Source organism: Nothobranchius furzeri, chromosome 2 (genome assembly GCF_043380555.1).
Source record: "Nothobranchius furzeri strain GRZ-AD chromosome 2, NfurGRZ-RIMD1, whole genome shotgun sequence".
In the NCBI taxonomy this organism is placed as follows: domain Eukaryota; kingdom Metazoa; phylum Chordata; class Actinopteri; order Cyprinodontiformes; family Nothobranchiidae; genus Nothobranchius; species Nothobranchius furzeri.
This window is the reverse complement of record NC_091742.1, coordinates 82,586,118-82,610,837: the sequence shown is the minus strand read 5'-3', so window position 1 is coordinate 82,610,837 and position 24,720 is coordinate 82,586,118. Positions and strand designations below refer to the sequence as shown.

The 24,720-nt window shown below is 45.2% G+C and overlaps 1 protein-coding gene across 1 annotated transcript; it reads right to left on the bottom strand.

The window, feature by feature from the left end:
• Positions 1 to 34: 34 nt before the first annotated feature.
• Positions 35 to 20,291, bottom strand: LOC139062072 (C-type mannose receptor 2-like). The gene is made up of 10 exons (XM_070542304.1): positions 20,260 to 20,291; positions 20,157 to 20,209; positions 19,760 to 19,927; positions 19,315 to 19,542; positions 18,381 to 18,480; positions 15,157 to 15,410; positions 11,132 to 11,371; positions 8,169 to 8,426; positions 493 to 660; positions 35 to 303 (listed from the first exon to the last, which is right to left on the bottom strand). The coding sequence occupies exons 1-10, from the start codon at positions 20,289 to 20,291 to the stop codon at positions 35 to 37; spliced, it is 1,770 nt and encodes a 589-aa protein (XP_070398405.1).
• Positions 20,292 to 24,720: the final 4,429 nt, after the last annotated feature.

Sequence of the window (24,720 nt, the reverse complement as noted above, 5' to 3'; positions counted from 1 at the left end):
CATTCAGTAAGTGGCATTAAAACCATAAACTGCATTAATGAGAAAGTTTATCTGTTCCACCGTGTGAAAACGTACCATTATAGCACACAAATGGTAGTTGGTTTGTGCAGGGATAGCCATACCACCTGTAGTATGAGTCAAAACCATACATAGAAGCACAGGTCTGTGTGCTTTGGTAAATGTTTTGGTAACCAGGATACCAGTTCCTATATGTGGTCTCTCCTTCACCATAGAAGCTGCTGTCAGATAGAGACCATCTCCAGCCATTTATCATGTCATCATATAGACCTATCCAAGCCTGGCCTGTTGAAAAAAAAAAAGTTTGGCATTTAAATGGGCTGCAGTGAATCATGTCCTCAAGGGCTGATTGATCTAAAATGTAATACATTTAGAAGATTTGAGGTGATGAAAAGATTTTCACCAGTCTGAGCCTCACCAGTAAATGTAAATGTAAACGTACATGCTGCCTATGAGTAGTTCAGATCAGCTCACCTGTATATCTAGAGGTGGTGTTGACAACAGCAGCAACATCCTTTATGTTTGTTATTGTAGCCAGGTCAGTGTAGTCTCGTCTGCAGATAGTCTGAGCCTCCCTCCAGGTCCTTGGTGTGTTCACAAAGTAGTACTGATGATTTTGGGCAAAGGGAGCATTGAACATAGCTGCAGAAATAAATTAGAGTTATTGTAAATCTCGTATAATAGAACAGATTCAGATATTTTACTTTCTATTCAGTCTGCTGTAATAAAATCCCATTGTACTGGTGAAGATGGTCGGTCATACAGGTAATGGTAATCTAAAGGAGTTTGAGTGAAAGCAACTGGATTTCTTTGGTTTCTTGAAGATGTTTTGCTTCTCATCAAAGAAGCTTTGTCAATTATGACTGGAAAATGGGAGGGTCAAGCTTAAAAAGAGCAGCTGTTTCTCTTGCTTAACGAGCTGAAACTACCTACAGTGGATACAGAAAGTATTCAGACCCCGTCAATTTTTCACTCTTAAATTGTAGCCATTTGCTGAAATTAATTAAATAATTTTTTTTCCTCACTAATGAGCACACAGCACCCCATATTGGTAGAAAAACAGAATTTTAGAAATTTCTGCAGATTTATTAAAGACAAGCTGAACTGTCGCATTGCTGTGACACTCATATATTTAACTCAGGTGCTTTATATTTCTTCTGATCATCCTTGAGATGGTCCTACACCTTCTCCTTTTATTATTTCAATAGTTCAAGACATCCCCCACAGTGAAGCATGGTGGTGGCAGCATCATGCTGTGGGGGTGTTTTTTTTAGCTGCAGGGACAGGACGACTGGTTAAAAATTTCACTGCAAAAACGGAGTGAAAATCAGGTGCACACAGCGAGGTAACTGCTGAGCAAATGGCCTCAAATGACTGTTAGCTCAGCAGTTTGCTCTCATGAGCGGCAGGCTTAAAATAGTAAAAGAGTGACTTCACGGCAACTCTGTGACTGTTCTTGAATGGCCCAGCCAGAGCCCTGACTTAAACCCAATTGAACATCTCTAAAGAGACCTAAAAATGGCCGTCCACCAACGTTCACCCTCCAACCTGACAGACCTGGAGAGGATCTGCAAGGAGGAATGGCAGAGGATCCCCAAATCCTGGTGTAAGAAACTTGTTGCTTCTTTACCAACAAGACTGGTGGCTGCTATCTGCTCTTTAACTCTATTCCTTTCTGCAATTTCAGCGGTTAACTTTATTTTCTCTCCAAGTGTTTTTCTCCCCAGAGGAAGCTACAACGACGTTCTGCAGAGCTGTGGCGGCCTCATGGAGGGGGCCATCGTCTAGCACACTGCTGCTAACCACTTAAACATTATCCCTCTCCTGATAATAACTTTTTGCTTTACTTGACGTTGGACGTGTTACTGCTAGTTTACCCATTTAATTAGAGATCCACTAGGATAAATACAATAAAGTTGATCTCACAAAATAGAATATTTACTAAGACATCCCAATAGAACTATGGACACATTATTGTGTGTGTGTGTGTGTGTGTGTGCGTGCGTGCGTGCGTGCGTGCGTGTGTGTGTGTGTGTGTGTGTGCTCTGTCTTCTTGATCCCCAGTGAGTCGTGGAGGATGGCTGCTTATACTGAGCCAGGATTCTCTGGAGGTTTCTTCCTGTTAAAAGGGAGTTTTCCTCTCCACTGTCGCTGCATGCTTGCTTAGTATGAGGATTACTGTATAGTCACTGACACTAATCAGTGTCTTGATGCAATTTGCTGGGTTCCTTATATAGGAAACATTGTTTCTGATTGGCTTAATGAACTGTGAATTGGAATGTTTATTATGTGAAGTGCCTTGAGACGACTCTGGTCGTCATTTGGCGCTATATAAATAAACTTGAATTGAATTGAATTGAACTGTATTAGCTCAAAAGTGTGCTTCAACTAAATACTGAGGAAAGGGTCAGAATACTTTGGACCATGTGATATTTCAGTTTGTATTTTTAATAACTGCAGAAATTTCTAGAATTCAGTGTTTTCCTGTCAATATGGGGTGCTGTGTGTACATTAATGAGAAACATTTCATGATGTGGAGAAAAAGAAGACAATACCTTTTATATAGTGCCTCTCAAGATAAAAACCAAAAGGCACTTCACAAAAACAAAGGTTAAAAATAAAAAATGATTAAAATGTTATAAAATGAGAAAAATGTTTGAGCAGCACCCAGTTACAGTAGCTCTTGCTTCTTTATTTCATATTCTTTGTTTGTCTTGTGTTGCGTGTTTTTAATGCTGGCACATCTGATCACTAGTTGGTCAGGTGCTGCATGCTGTCCATCATTGCTGGAATGTGCACGGTGTGGAATAACTCGTCTCTTTTTTCTCTCCTCTTGCCTGAGCTGACAGCGTACGCATGGCGGCGGTGCGCTTCACGACAGTTATGCGCCTTTTGCACATTAGAGGGAATGCGTATATGGCGGTGCGCTGGGATGGGGAGCAAAGGGCAGACGTGGCAGCGGGAGCATGCGCAACAGCAAGTAAAGCGCATCAATAATCAGATGTCCTCTACATATACAGGTGGCAGACGCAGAGGAGACGTCTTTTTCCACATGAAGGAAAGTCAAACAAACAACTATGAAAAGAATTTACTTCTGTGAAATCAAATGGCTTCAGGTGAAATGGGTGTCCAGCTTAGATGTAACGTGACTTCATTTGCTTCCTCTCCCCATCCTTCATGTTCATCACGTAGACGCAGCTGCATGGACTTGGAGTAAGCGGTGGCGCCCCCTGCTCTCTGGTGGCCTTCTATGAGGAAGGATGTTCGCGAGTTCACTGTGATGTGATGTATGCGCCCGGTCCAAGTCGTCCACCCAACCTGGCGCCGGGGACCTGCAACCGCTCCCCGTGCCCAAGTGGCCGTGGTCCCACATCAGCCTGGATTTTATCACGGGACTGCCCGCTGTCAATCACCTGGACACTATCCTCACCATCAACGAACAGTTCTCGAAGGCCGTGCATCTAACGGCTTCCCCCAGGACGTGGTATCCGACCGAGGACCCCAGTTCGTCTCGCGTTTCTGGAGGGCCTTCTGTCGTCTGGTCGGCGCTTCAACCAGCCTATCCTCCGGTTACCACCCACAGACTAACGGTCAGACAGAATGGGCGAACCAGCAGCTGGGACGCTACTTGCGCTGCTTCGCCTCGTCCCAACCATCCACCTGGCCCCGATTCCTCCTGTGGGCAGAACTGTCCCACAATCTCCATACCTCCTCTGCCATGGGTCTTTCTCCCTTCGAGACGTGTTATGGGTACCAGCCCCCTCTGTTCGGCCACCAGGTGCCTGAGGTGGAAGTCCCTGCTGCTCAGACTCTGGTCCACTGCTGTCGTCTTGCCTGGATCCGGGCCCGTGCGGCCATCACTCGGACCAACACGGCGTACTCCCGTCAACATCGCCGCCGCCATTGGCCAGGCCCCGTCTTCCAGCCATGTGACCAGGCGTGGCTCTCCTCCGCTAATCTGAAGATGCCGGTGGGCTCCCGAAAGCTCGCTCCCCGCTTCCTGGGGCCCTTCCCAGTCCATAGGGTCATCAATCTGGTCCCGTACCAGCTGCGCCTTCCGGCCGCTCTCAGGATTCACCTGGTCTTCCATGTCTCCCAGCTCAAGCCGGTGGTCTCCTCTCCTCCACCGTCCTCCGGCCCGGGTGCCTCCGCCCCGCTGTGTTGACGAGGATCGTGTGTACACTGTCTGCAGGATTCTGGAAGCCTGCCGCCGAGGACGTGGTTGGCATTACCTGGTGGACTGGGTGGGCTACGGTCTGGAGGAGCGCTCTTGGGAACCCGCTCGCTCGTTTCTGGACCCGGCCCTGTTGACCGATTTCTGGGCATGCCACCCTGGTACTTCTGGGGCCATCCCTCGGGGCGGGGTGGGGGTGGGGGGGGGGTCCTGTCACGAACTCCCCCTCCTACCACCCCCTACGGACCTAACTGGCAGAGCACTACACTACCCAGCATCCCCATCACCGGCGCAGCTCGACAACGTCATCACGCCAACTCTGTATACGGAAGTGCTGCCGCTGAGTGATCACTCAGTCATCGTTCATGACAGACATTAAACCGAGTTCTCAGGCTCACCAGCCCTCAAACCAGGAAAGAGATCTTTCCACGCTGCCTACCACCAGTAAGTCGGCTTCCCTGTTTATCTGGAACTACCGCTCAGTCTCGGCTCTTTCCGAGCGCTGCGTCGCCATTCCCAGATGAAATCCGCGTGCTCTGTTCAACCCAATGCCAGCCCCTCCACGTCTGGGTCACACAGCCACGCTACAAGAAACCTCTGCTCCACATCAGCTCAGCCAATTGAACCTGACAAATACGTTTTTAAGCTGAAATTGGAGGCGGCCACCACTGCCATTTTGACCGTGTCACAGGTTCTTTCAAGCCCAGACAATTCCAAAAAAAAAAGGGAAGAGAGGTGGAACTGAGGGTGGGGCTGTAAGGCTGGGATCAATTGACGGCACTCCTCTACAAGAACCTGCCATGTGTTCAACATGTTTTGACGACAAGGTCCTCACACCTGCACTCACACAATAACAAGTAAGGTTAAGTTAAACCCTGACACACATAGTATTAAACCAGTAAGAACATCCTGTATCAAGAAGGTGTTTTTCTGAGTTGTCTTGGTAACATCTCCCAAGCTGTCAGCCTTTGATTGGCTGTGCAAATCATAACATCAAAACCTTACAACTGGATCATGCTGAGTGATTCGTTAGTTCTAGAGAATCGCTCAGACTGGCCATCTGTAGCAAAACCTCTTTAACCATCAAAGATTTTGACACGTCGTCAAAACCTTTTTTTCACCTGCAAAGCTGATGAGCAAACAGTTCCCGCATAAACAAAGCTGATATTGTTAGACTCCTTAAGAGTCCGCCAGACGCACGGTTCCATCCAGCTGTTGTGACCCGAGACATCTCTGGACTGAAGAGTCGGTACCACGGTATTCTACAGTCCTCCGGTGCCAGAGGTCAGCTGACCCCTGCGATTTTCAGATCCACCAAGAGGGTCTCTCAAAAACGGGTGAAGTAGACATGACAGATTGCGTCTGATGTTCTTCTGATGATAAGAACTTTATAGCTTAGAGCAAACCAAATTCTTTTCACCAGAACTCAGCTTATTGTGATAAGGAAGCTCTGACTGACATCGCATTCACACATAGGATCCTTCATCACGTTTAGTTACATCCTCTCAGAGTAAATGCTTAGTTAATTAGTCATGTTTTAAATTGTTTGTAATATAAATTCTTACTTTTATAAACCTGACTCTTTCTTGAAATAACACAAAGTGTGGTTGATCACTGAAAAAACAGAGCTTAGATCTTCTGAATTAAATCCTAGAATCTTCTGAATAATTACAATAAAGACCTAGCAGGTTAATATTTTATATTTATATCAAATATTACATCTTCCTGGTCATAACAAATAAAAATCATCGATTTGCCCACGCTACAAAGCCGCCAATATTTTTCAACAACTGGGCATCATTTAATTCATTTTCAACAACATTTTGATGAATATTTCTAGAAATTAAGGGTAAAAATTACACATTGTTTCTTTAAAGCACCAGGTGGCCAGGAGGGGCATCAACTTAACAGGCACTACCCCATCAGAGTTGTCACTGAATAACTGAACTGAATTTCTACAACAAAAAGACACTAAAAGTTTGTATGTATTTAAGTATGCATTGATGTATGTATGTACAACATTTTTCGTGGCATTACTGTTATAGTAACTATTCAGGGAGCAGAAAAAAAACATCACTGGTCTTAATCTCTGAAAAAGTCAGACCTAAATTTAGAATCCTGACTTTTCTCTCTCAGAATCCTGAGAAAAAGTCATCAAAGCTAGAGTTTCCTTCTCTCAGCGTTTCTTTGGGCTTTAAAGGGGTTCAGCTCGAGAAAATAAAAGGGTTCAGCTCATATCTATCTGAAACAACAAAACCCCAGCACATTGTCGTTGTTAGAACCTTCTCTGGGTTGTAGGATGAGCCTGGCTAACTACTGGGAAACCCGCTTTTGACCAACATATTTTTTGTGACTTCGATTTTCTGTTTCGTTATATATCAGACTCCTCACTGTGACACAAAATATGACTGAGAAACAACCAAGACTTTGTCCAAGCTGCCCTGAACAGCTTTAACCCACAACACCACCACCACACTCGTCTCTCTGTCCTCCGTGCTTACTGATTTTCTTATTGTTTTAGGCCCTGTCCACACGTAGCCGGGGATCTGCCAAAACGTAGATATTTTTCTACGTTTTGGCCTGTCATCCACACGAAGACGGAGTTTTTTCACACGAAAACGGATCTTTTTAAAAACTCCGGCCAAAGTGAAGATCTGCGTTTTCTCCGTTTTGGGTGACTGCGTGTGGACGGACAAAACCGGAGTTTTAAGGTCCGCAACGTCACTTTCCGCGACAAAGCAATGCTGACATCACGTGTGCGACCTGTGTTTACACTAGCCGACAGCATGGAAGCCTTCAGAGCTAAGCTCTGTCACTACCCGATCCATCAATTGTCCAAGCGCTTTCTGCTTGTTTGTTTTTGCAAGCGGAATTACTGCTCCTTGCGGAAGACCACAGACGAAGGACGAGGTTAAGAACGGGGGAAGTACTGCCGCCTACAGGTCTGGCATGTCCTTAACAACGTATTTATCCGGGTACGTGTGGACAGAGTTTGTTTTTAAAACGCGGTGGTGTGGATGCAAGTTTTTGGAGGGGCGGGTATTCGTTTTTAAAAAACCCCGGCTACGTGTGGACTAGGCCTTAGTGGTTTGTGTGCATCCTCCGTATGCTTCAGACCTGCTTTAAAATCGCGCCTCCTGGCTTGAGTGAACGGCAGAACCTTCACCACAGTATTTGAAAGAGTTAAACTTAAAACAGGAGACTGTCAATAATGCAGGACGGATATTGCAGAGCTGCGTTAACCAACATCCAGAGCCCTACAGAACTTTGGGTGGATCTCACCCACCCCTGAGACCTTGCCACCGAGGAGTTTTTTGATCACCTCAGTGACTTTAGCACCAACGATTGGAGAGCCCAACTCAAAGTCCCCAGAATCCGGTTCCTCACTGGACTTTGAAGTACTCTACCCACCAACTCACAACGTCCTGAGTCACAGTCAGCAGCACACTGTCCCCACTATAAACAGTGTTGGTAGTGCAACGGCTTCCCCTCCTGAGATGCTGAATGGTAGACCAGAACCTCCTCGAAGCCGTGTGGAAGACCTTTTTCCGTGGTCTCACTTACCGTAACTTCTCCTATGCTCGTGTTTATGCCTCAACGACCGATTAGCATGCCAGTACTCATAAGCTGCCTGGAGTACCACAGGCCAAAAATACCTCATTCCTTCAGCTTGACAGCATCAGGTTTGGTGGTTTACATTGTAGTGAGGTACAACCACCTTACAGCCACAGCTCTGATTAGTCTCCTCCACAAATTAGTCTCCTCCATAATGGGGTACAGAACATGGCCCACTCAAATTTTATGTACGGAAAATAAATGGAAGATAAAAAAAAATGGAAAAACATTTTTCTTTACTCATAACTATGGCTGCATTAATTATTAACATAAACCAAAGAAAATGGTCATTTTAATACTTTATCAGAAAATAAAAATGCTTGTTCTACTTGAATTAAATAAGTGAAGTGAGGTATCTCACCAGTAGAAGCAGTGATGCTGACTCCAGAACTCCAGACATTCTCAAACACAGAGAACAGAGTGAATGTGTATTCGGTTCCAACAGTGAGAGGTGCGACTATGTGAGTTACTGGTCCATCTCCAGTTTGTCCAGAAAAAGTTAACTCTGCATCGTTAAACTGGAGAATAAAACTGACAACATTGTTGACTTTATTCCACTGCAGAGTGATGCTGGTTTGATCTTGTCCTGATGATCTGAAGCCATCTGCATTTAGAGGAGCTGAAACGAAATAAAAACACAAAAAGTTAAAAGAATCGGAGAGGTAAGTTGACTTTGTAAGTGCCACCAGTGCTCCTTGTGTTTTTTCCAAACCGGTATTCATGTGTTATTTATAGTGACAATAGGACTGTGCAGGAACTGTCAGAAGGAGTAGGTCTGGTAAGAGGGAGATTGATAAGAAATAGTTCTAAATTTGTGAGGGATGTACAGTGCCTTTACAGCGCATAACTTTTTTTTACTGTTATATGGGGCTGCACAATATATCCTTAGAGTACCGTCATTGTGATATCAGCATGCACAATATGCACATCACAAAGAACAGGGAAATACTGCAATAAATAGTTAGCACAAATGTTTGCTACACATAATGCATTTTGTCAGTCAAACAGAATGTTACGTCCCCAACATGAGATGTTAAAAGTGTGAAGGATGGGGAAAACATAAGAACTGGTGGAGGAGTTTAAAATGGGTTTATTTGTACAGAAAGGTATCAAAACACAGCAAACAGATCTCTAAAAGGTTAACATCAACAAATCATCAACTATAAAACACCTGGTTAAAACTTATATTAAAAGTTTTACCGCAACGAAGGTGTTTTAAAATCCTGAAGTTGATAAAAGGCTACAAACATTGTACTGACTAAAAACACCTGGTAAAAACTTATTTTAAAAGCTTTACCACAACGGAAGGTGTTTAAAACCGAGGTCAGTAAAATAGCCACAGACAAAGTTAACCTTAAAAACAACCTGCACACAAAATATCCTTATGGATCATCCAAGAGTTTAAACTTTTAAGTAAAAACTCATCCGAACGGACGGACGGACGGACGGACGGACGGACGGACGGACGGACGGACGGACGGACGGACGGACGGACGGACGGACGGGGGTTAAACCAAATGAATCCTGGAGGACAGCAGAACCCCTGCACTGCTGCCTCCCAGACTGCTGAAGGCACAGCCCTTTTATGCAGGTGTTTGCTTCATCAGGTAGATTCAGTTCAGCTGTGCTCCTCAGCAGCCCGGGAGATAGGAGAAGGAGGGGCGGTGTCAGGCCGATTCACTGGAGCTTGGTGATCTTGGCTCCTGCTCCTCACTCAAGGCTGGCAGCCGTGACACAGAACATGAAGTTTTTGACAAATCAAATAGAGCTCACCCATTTAGCCAAACGGGTGGGTTCTTATAGATTAGATGCTCGCCCTCTAGGCAGATGGCATTTAATTTGGATGCTTGCAAATACCAGCCTTAGCTTCATTCTGCTCTTTCTGACGATTCTGCTTTTTCCCGGGATCCACTGATTGCCCTTTTCATTTTATTTTTCCCTTTCCTCGTATCTTTTGGTCATCATATTTGCTTTTCTCATTTTAATGAAATGTTTTGGTCATTTAAAATTTTTTAATCCACCTGTCGATCTTGTGCTCCATTTCCCCTCACTCATGAACAAGAAACCCAGACACGTAAACTCCTCCATTTGAGGCTGGCCTCAATCCCACTGGCACGTCTTTCAGTGAGGAAGCAGAGTCTGGGGACTTTGGGCTGGGCTCTCCAATCTTTGTTGCTGAGGTCTCAGAGGTGGTTTTCGTCCAGGCCGTGGAATACTGGACCACTTCTATACTTTTCAGGAGGTCATTGAGGGTGCGTGGGAGTTCGCCAAGTTTCTTTCGCCCCGTGACACCACTCTGCATAAGCAGAGGAAAATGGGTGGATGGCCACTTCACTGACTAAAAAGCCCTTCCTGTTGGTTTATCCCACTGACAGATGAGGCAATCTGGTCTCAGAAGTTTTAAAACAGATCTTCTGGTGCTTTAACATGCACTGTTAACTGCTGAACCTTATAAACACACAGGTGTTTGCTTTTTAAAATTATGTACAATCAACTTTTGCCACAGGTGGACTCCAATTAAGCTGCAAATGCATAAAGTAGTAACACAAATATATACCGTATATATATATATATATATATATATATATATATATATATATATATATACCATTTTTTAATTGCTTATTTCATTTATTATTAAAATAGAAAAAAAATACTAACAAATAAAATGAGGTTTCTCAAACCAAGAAAATGAAAAGGGTACAGAAAGAAGAAAACCTATGTTATCTGCCCCTTTTTAACCAAAATTATATTTTTCCACTGAAATAACAATAATTCTAAATTAGCCTATACAAAGTCATTGATGACTGGTTAGCTAACTTGAGTTCAATTTGTAAAGACGAAAGAAAAAAGTAATAGTAATAATTCAAAAAGCAAAAGGAATTTTTGCACATATACCTATTCATACATGTGTACATTAAAGTGCATTGCATGCCCATATGGTCGCGCATAGTTCATCTATACATATACATATAGATGTACACACGTATCCACTACATATACATATAAACAAGCATACATACATATTTCTATATATTTCTATATATATGAAAGTGATGTGCTGTGAATATTATTCAAATGAACTATAAAGTAAAAAAGTAGGGCGTTTTTTGTATTCAAAGATATGGAAAATGGTTTTTGGATAACTGATTAGCGATTCCAAAACTCTCCTTTACACAATAATGTGCACAATGTAAGTGGTTTAACATGGTATGTAAAAGAAGCTCAAAAAGTGTTTGGGTTGGTTTCTCCTAATATAGATCCAGGTTGGTTTGGATAACTGTTACCTTAAAAAAACCAATCTGGTGATCTAAAGCATCTTACCAGTAGCAGTTGTAAGTTGTTCGCCAGAGCTCCAGATGTTCTCAAACACAGAGAACAGAGTGAATGTGTATTTAGTTCCAGCAGTCAGCGATGAGACCGTGTAAGTTACTGGTCCATCTCCATCTGGTGCACTGATGCTGGTCTCTGTTCCATTAAACTGGAGAACAAAACTGACACTGTTGTTGACTTTACTCCACTGCAGAGTGATGCTGGTCTCATTTTGTTCTGATGGATGGAAATCTGCATCATGTAGGATCGAGAAAAAATTAAATATGAAACGAGTAATACAGTTTATGCTAACCCTCTAGTACTGATATAATGGGATCTCTTTCTCTCACATCTAAATACACCCAATTCATTGAAATTCTGTGTAAAATAGCTCCCTTTGCCCTGCGATGTTGGTGTTATTTTTCAGAGTTAAAACTGATATTTTAAAACGACACTTTATGGTGTAACCTGTCAGGTGTTAAAGAAAATCTACTCTTTTGGAGTACTCTATACTCCAGTGTTGATGATAATTACTCCAAAGCAGAGTAAAAAGTACTCTAGTAAGCTCCACCTTCTTCTTCCTCTGCTTCTTTAGTTGCAGAGGGCAAGGTGCATTGTGGGTAGTCATGTTTTTAGTTAGTGTCATACTAAAATAACACTGAGTGTTAAATATCTTATGTAGTTAAAGCAATTTAATAGTTGTGAGAGTTAAAGAAGGTTTACTCTATAACTGAATTTAACTCTAATGAGAGTAAAATTGAATCTGAGTATGCAACACTGAGATCAGTGTAGCTTTTACACTGTACAGGATGGGACCATATGTTCACTGGCTCAGTGTTGAAATTGACTCTTTAAGTGTTGGATTAACACTGCTCATTTTATTCTGTATAAACAAGTGTGAAAAATAATTATCAACTAGCCTAGAAATCTAGACAGGCTAAGGATTTTTCTCTACATGTTGGTCTAACCACGCTCCATTTGAGCCCGATCAGGCCCGACTATTTTTGTATCATGACAATAGCTGAGTTCCCATTACCGGAACTCCGGGGTAGTTCCTGGAATGAGGAAATTGACCAGGAGATAGGATGTCCTGTCCTCTCAACTGTTGCGTCTTCATTCAAATTCAGCCCTTTCAGAACTTTGCTCAGACGTCAGCATATTGCGACTGCTTTAGCAGTGAGTGATGTCACTGATTAGCTTAAAAAAACATCCAATATAAGATAAAAAAATATTAAAAGCATTTATTCTATCAAAATATATTATAATTTAATCCAGTAAGAGGACCAGAGCAGTTGTGTGATGTTAAATGTTGTGTTCATTGACCAGAACAAGTGCCGTTTTTTACACCGCTTTGTGAGAAATCAAAGCCCCGTTAATTACGTCTGTGGAGGAATTTCACATTTTTTTCAGTGTCGAGAGTTTAGTAACAGCTGTGGGAGAATTCCACCGTGTTTATTGGTGTCAGGAGTTAGATTATAAACACAATCTCTGCTTATTTTACTTTGCTTCCAGTCTTCTTCACCAATAACTCTTCTAATTTTACTAATGCCAGTTGTTTTGGATGACGTCTGCTGATGTAATTTCCTACTAAGTCACAATCAATCAGTGTGAGTTAACCAGAGGGTCCGATCAGCTACTCCACCGGGCCATTCGGAGTACCAAACCTGAGCAGGTACTCAGAAGGTTCCTGAAAACAGCCGTTCTGCCGGCCCGGTCAAGTGGAGACACGGGCATGTCGGGAGCTTCCTGTAAATCTACGCTGAATTTCTGGTAGTGGAAACCTGGTTCATCACTGTACTCTATTGGTTTGGTGGGAGGAATGTTGCTGTGATTGAGCGCAAAAATAAAGATGGTAGGAGCTTCATTCACACAGCTTTGGCAACTTTGGACTATACAGACGTGGGCTTTTCTTTGAGCCAAGAGCAAACAGAGGTGCTTATGTCCTTTATTTTTAAAAAAGGATGTATTTGCATCTTCTTCAACAGTGTATGACAAACTGTCCCGTTGACTGAAATCCATATAGGAGAGTATGCCACCTTGCTCATTGGCCAATAGCATGTGGAGAGAGTTTTAAAGACAACCACAGATTTCCCACAACAGAGATCTCTCTATGGGTCATGGCCAGACTATATATTCACATATACAGGTGCTGGCCAGTAAATTAGAATATCATCAAAAGGTTGAAAATATTTCAGTAATTCCATTCAAAACGTGAAACTTGTACATTATATTCATGCAATGCACACAGACCAATGTATTTCCGATGTTTATTACGTTTAATTTTGATATTTATAGGTGACAACCAATGAAAACATCAAATCTGGTATCTCAGAAAATTAGAATATTCTAAAGGCCAATGAAAAAATGTTTGTTTCTCTAATGTTGGCCAACTGAAAAGAATGAACATGAAAAGAATGTGCATGTATAGCACTCAATACTTAGTCGGGGCTCCTTTTGCCTCAATAACTGCAGTAATGCGGCGTGGCATGGACTCGATCAGTCTGTGGCACTGCTCAGGTGTTATGAGAGCCCAGGTTGCTCTGATAGTCGTCTTCAGCTCCTCTGCATTGTTGGGTCTAGCGTATTGCATCCTCCGCTTCACAATACCCCATAGATTTTCTATGGGGTTAAGGTCAGGCGAGTTTGCTGGCCAATCAAGGACAGGGATACCATGGTCCTTGAACCAGGTGCTGGTGGTTTTGGCACTGTGTGCAGGTGCCAGGTCCTGTTGAAAGGTGAAGTCTGCATCCCCATAAAGTTGGTCAGCAGCAGGAAGCATGAAGTGCTCTAAAACTTCCTGGTAGATGGCTGCATTGACCCTGGACCTCAGGAAACAGAGTGGGCCAACACCGGCAGATGACATGGCACCCCACACCATCACTGACGGTGGAAACTTTACACTGGACCTCATGCAACGTGGATTCTGTGCTTCTCCGCTCTTCCTCCAGACTCTGGGTCCTTGATTTCCAAAGGAAATGCAGAACTTGCTTTCATCAGAAAACATAACTTTGGACCACTCAGCATCAGTCCAGTCCTTTTTGTCCTTGGCCCAGGCGAGACGCTTCTTGCGCTGTTTCTTGTTCAAGAGTGGCTTGACACACGGAATGCGACACCTGAATCCCATGTCTTTCATGAGTCTCCTCGTGGTGGTTCTTGAAGCGCTGACTCCAGCTGCAGTCCACTCTTTGTGGATCTCCCCCACATTTTTGAATGGGTTTGTCGTCACAATTCTCTGCAGGGTGCGGTTATCCCTAGAGCTTGTACACTTTTTTCTACCACATTTTTTCCGTCCCTTCGCCTGTCTGTTAATGTGCTTGGACACAGAGCTCTGCGAACAGCCAGCTTCTTTAGCAATCACCTTTTGTGTCTTGCCCTCCTTGTGCAAGGTGTCAATGATTGTCTTTTGGACAGCTGTTAAGTCAGAAGTCTTCCCCATGATTGTGGTGCCTTCAAAACAAGACTGAGGGACCTTTTAAAGGCCTTTGCAGGTGTTTTGAGTAAATCAGCTGATTAGAGTGGCAGCAGGTGTCTTCTATATTCAGCCTTTTCAGAATATTCTAATTTTTTGAGATACCAAATTTGGAGTTTTCATTAGTTGTCACTTATGAATATCAAATTTAAATGTAATGAACATTGGAAATACATTGGTCTGTGTGCATTGCATGAATATAATGTACAAGTTTCACGTTTTGAATGGTATTACTGAAATATTTTCAACCTTTTGATGATATTCTAATTTACTGGCCAGCACCTGTATAGGATAGCTTACCAGGTTATTGGTTAACACAACCCAAGAAAGTTATCACATCTGCAATGATTAAAAAATCTGATTTACTACTTAAACTGACAAAAAATGTACTTTTCTTCAGTTAATTTTAGAACAATATTTTTGAAAATTTGCACGACAGCAGTGAATCACACTTATATAAGATCTCATTTTATCTTTTTCATTTAAACACATCAGCTACACAACCACTGTCTGTCTCACTTATAAAATAGCATCTATTAAATATGTGAGAGAGAAATAGATACATTACCATTTCTGTAACAGATGAGTGGTAAACTCCCTCTACAGTCTTCATCAGACCATTTTCCTGAGTCAGAATACGATGCAGCTATACATTTTGGACTATTGTAACTTCCGGGATAATGATTTGGCTCATAGTTCGCCCAGTATCGAAACACAGAGCTGCTGCCATCTGACCATGACTTATCCCAATAAAGACCAATCCATGCCTCTGCGTAACCTATTAGATTACGGATTATGTCATTTTCTGTCTGATTTCGTACACTGTAAATAAAAACAAAGAGAGAAGTATATTAGCACTACATGAAAAGGGTGGATGGATGAATAGAAGAATATAAAACCATGTCAACTTTGGTTTTAAAAGGCTGGTCAGCAGCAAATGTATTATCAGAATACCTTGTAAGCCTCTGATTCAACATTGCCTTTATTTTTATATGAAAGAATTATACACGGTTATTGTTGTTTTTGATCTATTAAAATGTGTATGATTGATTTCTTATTTCTGATGAAACTCAACCAGGTAAGTCACAAATTAACTGATCAACCACATTTTCAGACCTGATTACTGCCAGACCCGTAGAATTGGAAATCCCTTCAAAAATCTGTCAGAAAATATAAAGTAGGCTAAAATCATCAAACAGATTTTCAAAAATTCAGAACAAAACCCAAACCAACATTTAAAGTGTTACAGGCCTCACTTGGTTTAAAATCAGCAAGCCAAGACGATGAAACAATATTATCATGGGGAGGTCCAAGACCAAAGCCTCCAATGGCCAAAAATATCCCCTACTACCAACAAAGACAAATGGAAGTCTATGAAGCATTAAAGTAATTTTTTCATATCCTGTTTGATATATGCCTTGGATGTCACATTTAATTTCTGTGAATTTTAAAGATACAAATTGACAGGCAGCAAAAGTTATTTTAGGTTTTGTGTGAAAAGACGTCCAAGACTACAAATGCTCATCTCATCAAATGGACACCATTAAACAAAGTATGAAGAAGAGAAGAAGAAAAATGGCTGAGTTTAGCAAGCCTCCTCCTCCCAGGATGACAGCAGGAGTATTAAACATGGAACAAAACACTCTAAATCTGTTCATGTGGTAAGTAGCAGCTACACTGGGCGACAAGAGACTCTGCAGTGCAGTTTGCGACTCTGGATTAGCAGTTATTTTCATTTAGTATTTTTACAAGCTAACAAATCTCATATTGAGCTGCTTGCTCCTTATGTCCCTGGGCAAGCACTGAGCTCCACTGATATCTTATTGCTCTGTATGCCCCGGATAAGACATAAAGCACGGGAGGAGCGGGCATTTATGTGTGCTGCCCCTACCCTTTGGTATGCACTTCTGCTGTTGGTCAGATAGGCTCCAACGGTTTCCTCATTTAAAACTAGTTTAAAAATGCATTTTTATGATGTGGCATTTGGCCTGTGATTTTGTGACCATGTCTATGATTATTTGTATTTGTTAATCTTATTGCCAAATGGCTCCTTGGTTTGAAAATCACAACTCAGTCAAGTTATGGGTTAGATAGCAGAAGTCATCCAAAAAAGAAAGGTCGGCTGGAGACACAGACCAGAGAAAGATCCCACCTATGAGACGGCAAATGATAGCACAATGTGGGGCTGAAGAAGAAGTGGGGAAGCTGCTCCCTCACAGCCTCAAGGAGTCATACACATGTGATGGAGAACCAACAGGTGAAGTCAGAAGAACTGTCAAAACTCACTAGCAGAGCTTCTTGTGTTTGGTGAATTGGGACATCCTTCACTCTATAAAAAGGTGTACAGTTGAGCATGGCTGCAGGACAGAAGCAAGTTGGGACATGTCTGGACAAATAATTTGGTTCTGATAGGACAGATGTTCAAAATGGAGAGCCAGTGCTCGTTAAACTGAGAAGTGAAGAAATCCGGGTAATCATCAGAACAGGGAGGAGCAAAAGCTGCAGAAAATTTGCTAGCTGTGCTTTCATTAAGAAAACAAGAATTAACCAGATGACGAACAGGAGGTGGGGATGCAGAAACTGACAAGTTAAAGAAAATACAATGGTGATCTGAAATATAAATATCCTCAGGACAAACACTGTCAGCATTTAAACCCAGGTTAAAAACAAGGTCCAGAGAGTGCCCCCTGGTGTGTGTGGGGCCAGAAACATGCGGGTAAAGCTGAAGGAGTCCATGAGGCTGGAGAAGCTAATGGCAAAGTGGTCTGAGGCATCACCAGCGTGGATGTGAAAATCACCAACAATCAGAAGTCTGAACAACTTCACAGTGGAGGATAAAAAGTCACTAAACTCCTGAAGGAAAGAACTGTTTGGACAAGGGGGATGATAAACCACAACATGTAGAATGGGTCCTTATGCCCTAACAGCTTGTTCCTACTCTGTGTATGGATATAAAACACAGAATGAACATAACAAAGAAAAAAACTAACTCCAGTTCAGAAAAACAACAACAGTGGAACATGGTGGTGATAAAGTGATGTTCTGGGGCTGCTCTGATTCTTCAGGACCTGGAACATTTGATATAACTGACTGAACCCTGGAAGAAAGTGTCTGACCTCAAATAATAATAATAATAATAATAATAATAATAATAATAATAATAATAATAAATAATAATAATAATAATAATAATAATAATAATAATAATACATTTCATTTAAAAGTGCCTTTCATAAAACTCAAGGTCCCTGTACAAGAATGATAAAAGTCAAGCTAAAAGTTTAAAAGCAGCAGCAAATCACTCATAAAAACCCTAGTAAAACAAAACAAAGATCAGAAACAAGCAGCAGAACTATCTCATAGAGAATATACAGTCTGGAAAAGGTGAGTTTTTAGTTTGGATTTGAAGGTGGAAAGGGAGTAAAAAGGCCATTCATGCTACCAAACCTTCCCATGTGTCTGATTTAAAACAATTCTGACTAAGAGTAGGTCAAAGTTCCTCCATACTAATGAGAGACGCATTACCAAAAATCACAAACTGCTGATTGCTGCGTTTATGTTTATGTTACATTTACAGAGCAAATGCATTTCCAAAAGAAACCTGATTTATTTGGACAGTTTTGTTTCATGAATAAATGAAATCATGATTAGGAAAACTGCATTTTATGTTTACATGGGTTATCTTTGATGTTGAAATTTGTTTTGCTGATGTGAAACATTGAACAGTGAAAAAAAAGGAGCCAAATGCCTTATTCACAGATTTGTATTAGTATAAACTAAGGTTAGCTGTACCTGGCCAGGTCAACATAATTCTCCCTGCAGAATTTTTGAGCATCAGTCCAATTCAGAGATTCAGTTCTGAAAATAAAGGATGGTGATCCATTTACTTCACCTGTAAGTAGATTTAAAAAAAATAACATTACCAACCAAAACACTGCAGTGTGATGTATCAGTCATACAAAAACAAACCATCTAATATTATTTAATTTAAAGGTGCACTTAGCAAATTTGCTTGCTTTTAGAACCCTCTAATGTCCATTATTAATTTTCTGTGGTCAAACCGAAAATCAAACTTATCTCCTCACTGTGCATTCATATTTTTAACACCTAAGTATAACAGCTGAGATGTCTCCCAGCCTTCATTAGTTTCTACAGATGTGATTCATCACTAAATCAAACAAATCAGCTGTGTTCATGATCGAAAACACGCAGGAGACTTGCTGGAAGCAGACTCCAGTGCTGGCATGTCGGCTCTATTATTTTTAAGTCTAACACAGGGGTTACCTAATCCTAACTCTGGTCCTCGAGAGCTACCATCCTGCACATTCTAACAGTTTCTTTTGCTCCTACGCACCTGGTTGTAATGAATGAGCCTGTGCAAAGTTAAACGTGGTAAAGAGAGGATTCAATTACTTCATTAAGGTGTGGTCAAGTAGGAAACACAAAAAGCTTGAAGGATCGTAGCCCTTGAGGACCGGAGTTTGCGGCACCTGGGGTGATGGCACGTCACTCGGTGATTGACATTTCATCAACCGTGTAAAGGGCCATTTTAGCACATGCTGGCTCAAGAAAGATTTTAAAATATGAAAATTTAGCATAGTATGCCTCTAAAATGAAGATCTTTTTTCAGAAAACCTAAAATGACATATTTCAGGAAATGACATGAAAATCATAAACTGCATGAATAATAAACAAAGGTCTTTTGTTATACTGTGAAAACACTTACCATTATAGCACACAAATGGGAATAGGGATATGCAAGAAGTGTCAAACCACCTGCCTGAATATTCATAGGCATACATGCGGACACATTCCTGTTGGGTTATGTAACTGCTTGGGTAACCTGGATACCAGTTTCTATATGTGGTGTTTCCTTCCACATAGTAGCTGCTGTCAGATAGAGACCATTTCCAGCCATTTAACAGGTCATCATTTAGACCTATCCAAGCTTTGCCTGTAGGGAAACCCACCCCCCCACACACAAAATTGTCATTTAAAAGAGCTGTAACGAATCATGTCTTCAAATACTGATTGATCAAAAATGTTATACAGTATATTTAGAGCATGTAGGAGTTGATGACACATTTTCTCACCGTTTGAGCTTCATCAGAAATCTATGGCTGTAATTTTACAGGCTGTTTATGAACAGTTCCGGATAATAACTAACTCACCTGTATAACTAGAGGTGGTGGTGACAACAGCAGCAACATCAGCTTTGTTTGTTATTGTAGCCAGGTCAGTGTATTTATGTCTGCAGACAGCCTGAGCCTTTTTCCAGGTTCTTGGTGTGTTCACAAAGTAGTACTGATGATTTTTGGCAAAGGCTGCATTGAGAACAGCTGCAGAAAGACATTATTGTTACTTTGTAAAATAATTGACTTTTTTGTTAAAGTGATAAAAATATTACAAGAATAAAACAGGAATGAAACATTTTGCCTGCTTTTCAGGTTCAGTAGTGCCGGTAAACCCCACTGTCGTTCTGCTACCCCCTCGAGTGTGCAGAGCCTCAGAAGAATATTCCACCCATTTCCTTTTTTCAGATGATGTTATATCAGTAATTTATCTAACCTTGCAGCAAGTAGTTTGTATACATGCACAAAGTATCTGAGCCATCCCTCCACCTGAGTGGAGAACCAGAAATCTGTCAGGACTCAGGTATCTCCCGGCTGACTTTCGGACCACAACTCCCGACATGCTCCTCATGGGGAGCTCCCAGCGTGCTCCTCGCGGGGATTCCCTCCACGTCACAGCCAAGCAAGCCTATATATGGAAGACGCCGGTACCGGCCTCTCATCTCAGTCATCGTTTCTTCCTCACAGAGATACGACCGGAGAAATAATAAAACTGTTAAACGTCTCACCTTGTTCGTCTCCTTCATCCAGTCTGATCAGCCCGACAGGATGACTGAGAACCAAGTAGATCCGACGGAGATCGATCGTCTCTGCCACGAGAACGTGCAGCTGCGTTCCATGGTAGATCAGCTCAACACCAAGGTGAACTCCTTGTCCGACCACACCCTGCGTCTATCCACGGCTCTCACGGCTCTCCAACAACAAGCAAACGATCAGCAGCAACAGATCGCGGCACTCCAGCATCCAACCCGCTCTGCTCCTAGGGAGGAGCCCCACTTCAGCCTGCCGGAGAGGTGGAACGGAGAGACGGGGAGCCCTGATGGTCTGCTCGCCACGCTGGACATGCAGTTCGAGTGCCAACCTGGACGCTACCCATCTGCGCGCTCCCGAGTGGCGCATCTCACCTCCCTGCTCTCCGGACGCGCCGCGGAGTGGGCTGCTGCGCTTTACAATTCCAAATCCCCTGCCTGCAACGACTATGCTGCGTTTGTGTCCGCTCTCCGGAAGACCTTTGTTCCCCCCAGCAGCGAAGTGGGAGCAGAGACACGCCTTCTCAAACTCCACCAGCGGGAACGCTCGGTGTGCGCTTATGCGTCGGAGTTCCGCACCATCTCCGCCAAGCTGCAGTGGAATGACTCCGCTCTGCGGGCCGCCTTCCTGGAGGGGCTGGCACCCTACATCCGTGATGAGTTGGCGGGAAGGGAGCTGCCTCAGACCCTGGATGAGGTGGTTGATCTGGCGCTGCGCATCGACCAGCGGGTTCTGGTTCGACCCAAGTTATCCACGCGTCCCCCCAGGATGCCGGTGCCTTGCCCTCGTTCACCCACGCCAGCTCCTGTACCCATGCTGACGGAGGAGCCCATGCAGCTCGGCCACCTTCCCCCCGAGGAGAGACAACGACGGTGGCGCGAGGGCCTCTGTGCCTACTGTGGCTCTCCCGACCACCGACGCCTGAACTGCCCGCGACGATCGGGAAACGGGGGGCCCCACTGAGTATTGGGGTCGCTCAGTCTGGGTCTTCTTCTACCCCTGTCGCTACTAACCGTCTCCTTATTCCTGTCACCCTCCTCCATGGTGAGGCCTCACTCCACGTAAACGCATTGGTGGACTCGGGGGCCGCGGACAATTTCATGGACCTGGATCTGGCAAAACGCCTACGGATCCCCCTACAACCCCTGGAGAGGGTTATACCAGTGACCTCGGTGGACGGTAGGCCTCTCCAACCCTACCCAGTCCGAGACCGAACCCAGCCACTCCGTATGATCACCCAAGGCCACCAGGAGACCCTCCATTTCCTGATCATTTCTGCTCCCTCTTCTCCCCTAATCCTGGGGTTCCCCTGGCTCCGTCTCCACGACCCTCATATTTCCTGGTCCCAGAACCGCCTGCTGGGCTGGGGGACCTCGTGCCAGACCCACCTCGCTCCTCCTCCCTCCTCGGCGGGTCTTCCGGACGGGGGCCCCAGCTCCACACCGCCCCACCTGCCGCTGCCCTATCGGGACCTGGCCGCGGTGTTCGACAAGCGGCGCGCCACCTCCCTGCCACCTCACCGGCCATATGATATGGAGATCAAGCTGCTACCCGGAACCAGTCCTCCCCGCGGGCGCCTTTTCTCTCTCGTGCCTCCCGAGACCAAAGCGATGGAAGAATATATCGCCCAGGCCCTCCAGCAGGGGTTCATTCGACCCTCCTCCTCTCCGGGTGCCGCTGGCTTCTTCTTCATGAGGAAAAAGGAAGGCGATCTTCGCCCCTGCATAGACTATCGGGGTCTGAACAAGATCACGGTCAAGGACCGCCATCCTCTGCCGCTCCTCACTACCGCTCTGGATGCCATCTCCCAGGCACGGATCTTTACGAAACTGGATCTCCGGAGCGCCTACAATCTGGTCCGTATAAAGGCCGGGGATGAGTGGAAGACCGCTTTCATAACACCCACCGGCCACTGGGAGTACCTGGTTATGCCCTTCGGACTATGCAATAGCCCTGCTGTCTTCCAACGTCTCATTAATGATGTCCTCCGCGACATGCTGGGACGGTGGGTGTTCGCCTATCTGGACGATATACTGATCTACTCCAAATCCGAGGCCGAACACATCCATCATGTTCGCGCCGTCCTGACCCGGCTCCTGGACCACAACCTGTACTGTAAACCCGAGAAATGCTCCTTCCATCAGCAGTCCATATCCTTCCTGGGTTACAGGATCTCGGACGAAGGGATAACCATGGACCCTCAGAAAATCCAGGCGGTGAAGGACTGGCCCTTGCCAACCAGCCTGAAACAACTGCAGAGTTTTCTGGGTTTCTGCAACTTTTACCGCCGTTTTATAAAGAACTATAGCACCCTCGTAGCCCCTCTCACCTCTCTCACTCGACCAGGCTCCCCTGGCCAGCCGTTTCATCTAACTCCCGACGCCATTCGGGCTTTCCACCACCTGGTCACCCGCTTTACCTCGGCCCCGATCCTCCGCCATCCAGATCCTGCAGTCCCCTTTGTGGTCGAGGTCGACGCCTCGGACGTCGGCGCCATCCTGTCTCAAGGCGGGCCCGACGACAGGCTCCATCCCTGCGCCTACTTCTCCAGGAAGTTTTCCACCACCCAGCAGAAGTACGGTGTGGGCGACCGTGAGTTACTGGCCATAAAATGGGCATTGGAGGAATGGAGGCAGTGGCTTCTGGGCACCACTCAGCCTTTCACGATCTGGACTGACCATCAGAACCTGACCCACATAAAATCTGCCAAGCAGCTTAATCCTCGCCAGGCTCGCTGGGCCCTCTTCTTTGAACCCTACGACTTCCATCTCGCCTACCGCCCGGGAGCCAAGAACCAGAAGGCGGACGCCCTCTCCCGCCAATTCACCCACTCCTCGCCCTCGTCCGAGCCAGCGCCAATCCTCCCGGAACACCGTTTCCTGGGCCAACTGAGGTGGCCGTTGGAGGAAGCTATCCAGAACGCCCTCCGGGACGACCCCGCGCCTCCTGAGACCCCAGCGGGTCGCCTCTATGTCCCCACGGCCTGTCGCAGCGAGGCGTTGTCCTGGGCCCACTCATCACGCCTGTCTGGCCACGCTGGTTTCTCCAGAACTCTTAAATTCCTCCAGCGAGCCCTCTGGTGGCCAGGCATGGCGAGGGATGTGAAAGAATACACCAGCGCCTGTGACGTCTGTGCCCGCTCCAAGAACCCCAACCAGGCCTCGGCTGGTGCCCTCCGACCTCTTCCGGTGCCCAGCCGCCCCTGGTCCCACGTGGGGCTGGACTTCGTCACAGGTCTCCCGTCGGTCAATAACCTCAACACTGTCATGACGGTTACGGACCGCTTTTCCAAGTCTGTCCATTTCATCGCCCTTCCGGGTCTCCCCTCAGCCCAACGCACAGCGGAACTGTTCCTGGAGAACGTGGTGCGCCTCCACGGGTTCCCAGTCGACGTGGTCTCGGATCGGGGGCCCCAGTTCACGGCCCGGTTCTGGAAAGCTTTCTGTCGGCTGATGGGAGCATCGGTCAGTCTATCCTCAGGCTACCACCCGCAGACCAATGGCCAGACGGAGCGGGCTAACCAACAGCTGGGTCGGTACCTTCGTTGTTTTGTCTCGGCTCAACCCTCACAGTGGCCTAAATACCTCCTCTGGGCGGAGCTGTCCCACAATCTTCACACCTCATCTGCCACTCGGCTGTCCCCTTTCGAGGTCTGCTATGGCTTCCAGCCCCCGGTCTTTGCCCACCAAGAACCCGAGGTCGCCGTTCCAGCAGCGGAAGCCATGGTGAGACGCTGCAAGAGCGCCTGGATCAAAGCACGAGCCTCCATAACCAGAGCTAACACCAGCTATGCTCGCCAGCATCTCCGTCGACACCGTCCTGGTCCCTCCTATGCTCCTGGGGACAAGGTCTGGGTGTCCACGGCTGACCTTCGGGTCCGTGCCGGGGCCAAGAAACTTGCTCCTCGGTTCCTCGGCCCATACCCCATCCAAAGGGTCATCAACCCGGTCACGTACCGGTTGCGACTGCCGGCTACTCTCCGCATCCATCCCACCTTCCATACCTCCCGGCTCAAGCCCTTCGTGGAGTCCTCCCTTCTCCCGCCTCCGGCTCCGGCGCCGCCTCCTGCCCGCTTCCTCGACGGTGAGCCTATCTACACCGTCCGGCGCATCCTGGACGCTCGCCGCAGGGGTCGGGGCTGGCAGTACCTAGTGGACTGGAAGGACTATGGCCCCGAGGAACGCTCCTGGGAGCCGGCTCGGTCCATCCTGGACCCTTCCCTGATCTCCGACTTCTGGGTCCGCCGGGGT

Bases quoted from the DNA above. Each gene is read 5' to 3' on its own strand.
- LOC139062072 (XM_070542304.1), bottom strand. From the start codon at position 20,291: ATGAGGAGCATGTCGGGAGTTGTGGTCCGAAA. The intron at 19,928-20,156 runs GTTAGATAAATT...GTCTTTCTGCAG, and splicing joins TACAAACTACTTGCTGCAAG to CTGTTCTCAATGCAGCCTTT. The intron at 304-492 runs GTGAGCTGATCT...TTTTTTCAACAG, and splicing joins CACCACCTCTAGATATACAG to GCCAGGCTTGGATAGGTCTA.